The 9,343-nt window shown below is 55.1% G+C and overlaps 1 protein-coding gene across 1 annotated transcript in view; it reads right to left on the bottom strand.

Annotated features, from left to right (window-relative positions):
• Positions 1–4,254: 4,254 nt before the first annotated feature.
• Positions 4,255–9,343, bottom strand: part of LOC125449620 (E3 ubiquitin-protein ligase ZFP91-like) — a 114,270-nt gene continuing 109,181 nt past the window's right edge. Inside the window, 3 exon segments of the mRNA XM_059642743.1 lie at positions 4,255–5,247; positions 5,250–5,282; positions 5,285–5,457. Coding sequence (XP_059498726.1) covers positions 5,048–5,247; positions 5,250–5,282; positions 5,285–5,457 — 406 coding nt within the window. The 3' untranslated portion in view covers positions 4,255–5,047.

Here is a 9,343-nt window from a genome sequence, read left to right as displayed (position 1 = left end):
CTATATGAACAGAACCGCTTAGACGCTGTACATAACACTGTGCAGAGCTGGAGAAACACAGCAGGCCAGGTAGCATCAGAGTAGGAATGTCGGCTTTTCAGGCTGGGACCCTTCTTCAGACCCGACCTGGAACGTCAGCTTTCCTGCTCCTCTGATGCTGCCTGGCCTTCTGCGTTCATCCAGCTCCACGCTGCGTTGTCTCTGACTCCAGCAGCGGCTGTTTATTGTCTCTGAAGGGGGCCTGTAATGATTGGAATGAGGTCGGCCAGGTATAGTTAGCCTAGTCCATTCAGGGAGCCCTGGCTGACAGATATCAACAGGAGTGTCCGGGGTTCTGCTCACCCAGAGCTAGCCGTGAGCACGTGAGAGTCATGGGTCACTTGGCGATGGGATACCAGCCTTAACTGAGTTACTTCTGGACCCAAAGTAAAAGAATAGAAATAGTTTCACCACAAAGTGGATAAGACAATGACTGGTGATAAACCTCACTGGAATTGAAGGTGGGGTGGTGGGGGGGGGGGGTGTGCTGCAAATGTTGGCCAGAGTTAAAGCAATGGCACTAACCCATTAAACAGACTCCTCCGCCTAAGTGTACCATGTTGGCCCTGCTGGTGGAATGCACTGTTGAAAATACTAACAGCTCCTTCAATAACTATTGAAGAGCCATCAAGAGATGGATGATTGATGTATAACAGGCCAGTGCATTTACTTGGGGTTGACAAGGGAGAGGTCATTGCACTGCGTTTAATATTTACAAACCATTCCACGGTAACCGCCAGGCGAAGGGAAAGCTATGACCTAGTGGTATAACCCCTAGGCTGTTAGTGCAGGAACTTAGCTCATGTCCCGGGGACCCAGCTTCGAATCCTGCCAAAGCAGATGGTGTAGCCTGCATTCAATAAGCAGCATCTGGAATTACGGCTCTAATACTGACTGTTCGGGCGGGGGAAATAAAACACCTAGAGCAATAAATTTGCAACAAGGTACCGCATGGAGGTTAAGGAAAGGACCAGTGAACCTGCACAGCTAACTAACCCGAAGGAGGGTCTAGGCCTGAAACGTCAGCCTTCCTGCTCCTCTGATGCTGCTTGGCCTGCCGTGTTCATCCAGCTCTACACCTTGTTATCTCAGTGAACTTTCACAGCTGACTACTTCTGCCGTGGACACTAGAGTTCAGTCTAAGAAAAATAAACTAAAATTCACAGCTGGTGTTGGACAGCCCCGTTCACAGCAGGGGAAGAGCTAAATTTACGATTTTTTTGCTGTTTTCTTAGAATTTGCAAATCTACAATAGTATTGTTTATGTTTTCTTGAGGCCTGTCTCTAGATTAAACTTTTTAAAAATATAAAACAGGTACGAAATTATCATAGGGCATCGTTTTCAGAGCAGTTTTCTGGGGCTGTAGATTGTTAAGGTGCACAGATGGTCTTTAGCACAATGATGTGTTCTTCTTGTCGATGTGGGAGATTTCCATGTTACTAACCCTTCATGTCTGCGGGGAAGTGTGCTTAGTTGTGAATCCTATCAGATGGGTTGGAATGGCAGTTAGAGGCAATGCGCAAGTTACAGGAGCCAGGAGGTGCGATGGATGGCAATTTCAGGAAAGTAGGAAAACAAAAGGCAGATACTGTCGAGTGGATGGGTTATCTCCCGGAAAGGGAGGCAGGTCACGCAGGAGTCTCCTGTGGCCATCCTCACCTCAAAGCATGCTGTTTTGGAAAATGTAGGGAATGACGGACTCTCGGGTGAATGTAGCTCTGACAGCCAGGTTTCTAGTACCAAGACTGGCTCCTAATGTAATATGTCAGGTTCCAACTGAGAGATTGTGATCTGTAGTAAGAAGCATGGACAGTGAATGAAACACCAGGATGGTTTGTTGCCTCCCTTGTGCCAGGGTCAAGAATGTCCTAGAGAGGGTGCACAATATTCTCCATGGGGAGAGGGATCAGAAAGAGATCATTGTACACATTGGAACCAACAACACGGGAAGAGAAGATGATGAGGTTCTGAGGATGGAATATGGGAAATTAGGCAGGAGGTTAAAAAAAGCAGGTCCTCAAGCATAGTAATAGCTGGTTGACTCCTGGTGCCAAGTGCTAGTGAGGGCAGGAATAGGATGCTAGAGCAGATGAATGTGTGGCTGAGGAGTTGGTGCAGGGGAGAAGGATCATTAGAATCTCTCTGAGGTAGAAGTGACCTGTATAAGGATGGGTTGCACCTGAGTTCGAAGGGGATTCATATATTGGCAGGAAGACTTGCTACAGCTGCTTGGAAGGATTTAAACTAGCAAGGAAGAGGAGGTTGGGTCCCAGGGAGATGGTGAGCAAAGAGGTGAACCGGTGCAATTGGAAAAAGGAGCACGTCAGTCAGGATCCAACTAGAGAATGAGGCAGGACTGATCAATTAAACTGTATCTAGTTCAATGCAAGAGGCCTGGCAGGTACAGCGGACGAGCTCAGGGCAGGGTTGGGAATGTAGGATTGGGATATCATAGCTATTACAGAGATGGGGCTCAGGGACAAACAGAACTCACAGCTTAATGTTGCAGAAAGGGGGCGGGGGAGCGGCATTTTTCATTAGGGGTAACGTTATGGCTGTACTTCGGGAGGATATTCCACGGAAGTTATTTGTGTGGAAAAGGATGATCACCTCATTTGGATTGTATTACAGACCACCCAACAGTCAGCGGTACATTGAGAAACAAACTTGTATGGAGATCTCAGTTATCTGTGAGAATAATAGGTGGTTATTGCGGGGGATTTTAACTTTCCAAACATAGAACAGGACTGTCGTAGTGTTAAGGGCTTGGATGCAGAGGAATTTGTTAAGTGTGTACAAAACTAAATTCTGATTCAGTATATAGATGCACCTGCTGGAGAAGGAGCAAAATTTGACCTACTCTTGGGAAGTAAGGCAGGGCAGTTGACTGAGGCATAGTGCGGGAGCACTTTGGGGCCAGATTGCTGGTTTTGGGCAAGAACTTTCAGAAGACGCTGGGAATGGATGTTTGCAGGTAAAGGGATGGCTGGAAAATGGGCAGCCTTCAAAAATGAGATAACACGAGCCCAAGAAAGAGTACGTTCCCGTTAGAGTGAAGGGAATGCTGACGAGCAAAGAAATGGAGGTTCTGGTCAAGAGAAAGGAAATATACGTCAGGCACAGACGACAGTGTATCTCCAGAAGGGTAAAAGGGCATCGGGAATAAACTTAAGCAAATCAGGAGGGCAAAAAGGGGACATGAGGCAGTTTTGGTAAGTAAGGTTAAGGAGAATCCAAAGGGATTCTATGATTATCTGAAGGACAAAAGGGTAACCAGGGAGAAAATAGGGCCCCTTAAAGATCAGCAAGGTTGTGTGCGCGTGGAACTGCAGGAGATGGGGATGATACTGAATGAGTATTTTGTATCAGTGTTTACTGTAGAGAAGGACATGGAAGCTAGGGAACTTGGGGAAATAAATAGATATTTGAAAAATGTCGCTGAAGGTAAGGCTGAAAGAGTTTCACAGTGTGCGAGAGTTCTGGTGAGTAAGTGGGGACAGCTTCCCGTCGAACAGTGGTACATTATAAGGAGATACTTCGAGTTTACTGCGATTTGCTTGTGAGCGATGTTCAGCTGTTGCTCTGCTCACTCACTTACTCTCTCGCTGGGCCTTGTCAGTGAAGCTGTGGCCTTTCGCTGCTGCCAAACCATTTGTCAGGAGTGAGCAGACTCCACCCATCGCTAAGAATGTGAAGACCCTAAAGATGGCTAGCCCAGACTCCATATGGACTTTGAAAATCACAAGCTTTGACTTGCATCGGGCAGGGGAGGTGTCAGGGAGATGGTCCAGTTCACTGTTCCCAGCTTCTTACCAGTGGTTAGGTTCTAATTATTTGGGGTAAGTGGTCACTGGTGAAGTTCAGAAGGTTGGGTGTTTTGTGTTTCGATAGCCCAGGTCTTTCGAACAGGGGCTTTGCGACTTTTCGTAAAATCTTCCAAGTTTGATGACGGCTCTGGGAACAGAGGGACTCGATCTCAGCGCACTAAACTCCGAGAGGAGCGACATTTCGTGGCTGAAAGCATTCACGGGTCGCGACACTCCTCCAACGCCATCTCCGCTGAGGCGGAACGCACCCCCCCACCCCCCCCCACCCGACACCCCCAGCACCCTGCCGAAAGAATCCGAAAGCAGCAGTGGCTCTCTGGCATTCGGAATGAAGACGACATCAGGACCGGGTCAGAATCGGCCCCAGGGACCAAGCTGACAGGAGACTGCGTGGCGAGGGTTTTATTGCGATATGATGTATCTCAACAGGAATACAGTTACAACAGAAGGCGGGCACACTTCGGGGCAGCTCTGAGCCACCAAGTTACTGGCATGTCGCTGACTCTATAATGACCGGTATGTGTTGCAAACTATTTACAAATCCTGAAAAATAGGACCAAAATCTTTGACCAGAAACTAGATTCTTCTCGTAGTGAAAAGAATTTGGTGGCGGGAGGAGGAAGTCGGGGGAGCAGGATGCCTGACTGGATTCAGAATTGAGGCAGGGGTTGGAGGAGAGAACGGAGAGGGGATGAGTTGCAAAACCAACATCCCCTCCATTTGCGGGTTTGGGTTGGGGGGGGGGCTTGTCCTCCCTCCAGCCCATTGAGGTGGGGGGGGGGGGGGGTGGGAAGCCCCACATTCACGGGGTTCCCAGAGACAAGACTCCTTTGCCACCTCCTCTCGAGGTTGGTGGTGATGGGGCGAGGGGGGTGGGGGGATTGGGGGAAATGGGAGCCCCGTTGCCCTGTTCCAGCTCCTCTCCTCAGTCCAGACTCACGTCCCACTCCTCCCAAACCCCCTCACTCCTGCCCTCCCCTCAGAGGGGCCAGTGCGCACTTCAACGCCGTGATCCCTCGGAGGGAAAGCTAGAGGGAGGGAAGTGTTTGGAGCAAAGGATGGGTCCCACGGCCCACATCGCTCAGGGGGTGGGAGGGAGTGCTGGGGGGGGGGGTTAAGACGAGGAGGCATGGTTAAGGCTCCTCAGCCGCCAGACGGCTGCCCCCCCTCCTCCAGACGGTTATCGGCTGCCAGACGGCTGCCCCCCGTCCTCCAGGCGTGTCCACACCTCCAGCCTTATGCCTCCTTCCAGACAGCTGCCTTCCTCCAGCCGGGCCCACCCGCCCAGCCGGGATTCGGCCTCCAGAGGAGAGGGGTTACCCACGGGCTGCTCTTGGCTGAAGGCAGAGACCGGAACAATACTGGGCCCTTCACCAAAGCACCGCTCTCCTCCAGAGCGGCCAGGCTGGTGACCGGGCCAGCAGCGTCTCCGGGTGGCTCTTGCTCTTGTGGGCAGACACGTTGTCCTTCTTTTCAAACTTCTTGCCGCAGATGTCACAGGAGAACTGGTATCCGGCCTCGGCGTCGTGTTTCTTCATGTGCCAGTTCAACGAGGCTTTCTGCCGGCAGGTAAAGCCACAGATTTCACACCTGGACAGCGGCAGGGAGAGAAAGTCTGGGTGAGACACTGCTCCCAGTGAGTAATAAAGCCCAGGGGCAGGCAGAGGGACAGGGACAGGGAGAGGGAGAGAAAGTCTGGGTGAGACACTGCTCCCAGTGAGTAATAAAGCCCAGGGGCAGGCAGAGGGACAGGGACAGGGACAGGGAGAGAAAGTCTGGGTGAGACACTGCTCCCAGTGAGTAATAAAGCCCAGGGGCAGGCAGAGGGACAGGGACAGGGAGAGAAAGTCTGGGGGAGACACTGCTCCCAGTGAGTAATAAAGCCCAGGGCAGGCAGAGGGACAGGGACAGGGGCAGGGAGAGAAAGTCTGGGTGAGACACTGCTCCCAGTGAGTAATAAAGCCCAGGGCAGGCAGAGGGACAGGGACAGGGACAGGGAGAGAAAGTCTGGGTGAGACACTGCTCCCAGTGAGTAATAAAGCCCAGGGGCAGGCAGAGGGACAGGGACAGGGAGAGAAAGCCTGGGTGAGACACTGCTCCCAGTGAGTAATAAAGCCCAGGGGCAGGCAGAGGGACAGGGACAGGGGCAGGGAGAGAAAGTCTGGGTGAGACACTGCTCCAGTGAGTAATAAAGCCCAGGGGCAGGCAGAGGGACAGGGACAGGGACAGGGAGAGAAAGTCTGGGTGAGACACTGCTCCCAGTGAGTAATAAAGCCCAGGGCAGGCAGAGGACAGGGACAGGGAGAGAAAGTCTGGGTGAGACACTGCTCCCAGTGAGTAATAAAGCCCAGGGGCAGGCAGAGGGACAGGGACAGGGACAGGGAGAGAAAGTCTGGGTGAGACACTGCTCCCAGTGAGTAATAAAGCCCAGGGGCAGGCAGAGGGACAGGGACAGGGACAGGGAGAGAAAGTCTGGGTGAGACACTGCTCCAGTGAGTAATAAAGCCCAGGGGCAAGCAGAGGGACAGGGACAGGAGAGAAAGTCTGGGGGAGACACTGCTCCCAGTGAGTAATAAAGCCCAGGGGCAGGCAGAGGGACAGGGACAGGGAGAGAAAGTCTGGGTGAGACACTGCTCCCAGTGAGTAATAAAGCCCAGGGGCAGGCAGAGGGACAGGGACAGGGGCAGGAGAGAAAGTCTGGGTGAGACACTGCTCCCAGTGAGTATTAAAGCCCAGGGGCAGGCAGAGGGACAGGGACAGGGACAGGAGAGAAAGTCTGGGTGAGACACTGCTCCCAGTGAGTAATAAAGCCCAGGGGCAGGCAGAGGGACAGGGACAGGGGCAGGGAGAGAAAGTCTGGGTGAGACACTGCTCCCAGTGAGTAATAAAGCCCAGGGGCAGGCAGAGGACAGGGACAGGGACAGGGAGAGAAAGTCTGGGTGAGACACTGCTCCCAGTGAGTAATAAAGCCCAGGGGCAGGCAGAGGGTGAGACAGGGGGAGAGGGAAAAGGTATGTCTGAGACAATGTGGGTGAAAAGGCCAGGACAGACTCCGTCAGGGAGGGGGTTGTGAGTGCGAGAGAGAGAGAGAGGCAGACAGAGAGAGAGAGAGGGGGTGCGAGCGGGGTGCACAAAGAGCGAGGGCGAGGGGACGAGAGTGAGACGTTGTGGGAACACGATAATGGGGCAGGGGAACGAGGAGGGAAGCAAAGTCGGGGCAAGAGAGAGAGGAAGATACAGCAAGACAGAGGGAGAGAAGGAAGGAGAGGGTGGGAAAGAGAAGAAAAAAAAGAGACAGGAGGGACACAGAAAGGGGCAATGAAACAGAGTGAGGGGGAGAGACAGAGTGAGGGGAGAGACAGAGTGGGGGGGGAGACAGAGTTGGGGGGTGAAACAGAGTGAGGGGGGAGACAGAGTGAGGGGGGGAGAGACAGAGTGAGGGGGAGAGACAGAGTGGGGGTGGAGACAGAGTTGGGGGGGAGACAGAGTGAGGGGGGAGACAGAGTGAGGGGGGGAGAGACAGAGTGAGGGGGGAGAGACAGAGTGAGGGGGGACAGAGTGAGCGGGAGAGACAGCGTCGGGGGGGCGAGAGAGTGAGGGGGAGAGACAGAGTGAGGGGGGGAGACAGAGTGGGGGGGAGAGACAGAGTGGGGGGGGAGAGGCTGAGGGGGAGAGACAGAGTGGGGGGTAGACAGAGTGAGGGGGGAGACAGAGTGAGAGGCGGAGACAGAGTGAGGGGGAGAGACAGAGTGAGGGTGAGAGACAGAGTGGGGGGGAGAGAGAGTGGGGGGGAGAGACAGAGTGAGGGGGGGAGAGGTTGAGGGGGAGAGACAGAGTGGGGGGTAGACAGAGTGAGGGGGGGAGACAGAGTGAGAGGCGGAGACAGAGTGAGGGGAAGAGACAGAGTAAGGGGGAGAGACAGACTGGGGGGGGAAGACAGAGTCGGGGGAGAGACAGAGTGGGGGGGAGAGACAGAGTGAGGGGGGGGAGACAGAGTGAGGGGGGGAGACAGAGTGAGGGGGGAACAGAGTGAGGGGGGAGACAGAGTGAGGGGGGGAGACAGAGTGAGGGGGGGAGACAGAGTGAGCGGGGGAGACAGAGTGAGGGGGGGAGACAGAGTCCGGGGGGACAGAGTGAGGTGGGGGGGGACAGAGTGAGGGGGGGGACAGAGTGAGGGGGAGAGACAGAGTGGGGGGGGGAGAGGCTGAGGGGAGAGACAGAGTGGGGGGTAGACAGAGTGAGGGGGGGAGACAGAGTGAGAGGCGGAGACAGAGTGAGGGGGAGAGACAGAGTGAGGGTGAGAGACAGAGTGGGGGGGAGAGAGAGTGGGGGGGAGAGAGAGTGGGGAGGAGAGAGAGTGGGGGGAGAGAGAGAGTGAGGGGGGAGAGGCTGAGGGGGAGAGACAGAGTGGGGGGTAGAAAGAGTGAGGGGGGGAGACAGAGTGAGAGGCGGAGACAGAGTGAGGGGAAGAGACAGAGTAAGGGGGAGAGACAGACTGGGGGGGAAGACAGAGTCGGGGGGAGAGACAGAGTGGGGGGGGGACAGAGTGAGGGGAGAGACAGAGTGAGGGGGAGAGACAGAGTGAGGGGGAGAGACAGTGGGGGGGGCGAGAGAGTGGGGGGGCGAGAGAGTGGGGGGGCGAGAGAGTGAGGGGGGGGCGAGAGAGTGAGGGGGAGAGACAGAGTGAGGGGGAGAGACAGAGTGAGGGGGGAGACAGAGTGAGGGGGGGAGACAGAGTGAGGGGGGGAGACAGAGTTGGGGGGAGAGACAGAGTCGGGGGACACACAGAGTGAGGGGAGAGACAGAGTGAGGGGAGAGAACAGAGTGAGTTGGGGTGACAGATTGAGTGGTAGGACAGAATGAGTGGGGGGAATAAAATGGGGGGGAGACAGAGTGAGCAGGGGGGACACAGAGTGAGGGGGGGAGACAGAGTGAGGTGGGGAGACAAAGTGAGGGGGGCAGACCAAGTTAGCGGGGGACAGAGTGAGGGGGGGAGACAGTGGGGGGGCAGAGAGAGTGAGGGGTGAGACAGAGTGAGTGGGGGAGACACAGTGAGGGGGGGAGACAGAGTGAGGGGGGGACAGAGTGAGGGGGGGAGACACAGTGAGGGGGGAGACACAGTGATGGGGGGAGACAGAGTTGGGGGGAGAGACAGAGTGGGGGGAGGACAGAGTGGGGGGGAGAGACAGAGTGAGGGGAGAGACAGAGTGAGCGGGCGGCGAGAGAGTGAGGGGGAGAGACAGAGTGGGGGGGAGAGACAGAGTGAATGGGGGAGACAGAGTGAGGAGGGAGAGACAGTGAAGGGTGAGGACAGAATGCGGGGCAGAGTGAGGGGGGAGAGACAGTGAGGGAGGGGAGACAGAGTGGGGGGGCAGACAGAGTGAGGGGGGAGACAGAGTGAGGGGGGGAGACAGAGTCGGGGGGAGACAGAATGAGGGGGGAGACAGAATGAGGGGGGAGACAGAGTGAGGGGGGG

The sequence above is a fragment of the Stegostoma tigrinum genome, chromosome 46 (genome assembly GCF_030684315.1).
Source record: "Stegostoma tigrinum isolate sSteTig4 chromosome 46, sSteTig4.hap1, whole genome shotgun sequence".
Taxonomy (NCBI): Eukaryota; Metazoa; Chordata; class Chondrichthyes; order Orectolobiformes; family Stegostomatidae; genus Stegostoma; species Stegostoma tigrinum.
The sequence above is the reverse complement of the archived record's forward strand: the minus strand, read 5'-3'. Positions and strand labels throughout refer to the sequence as shown.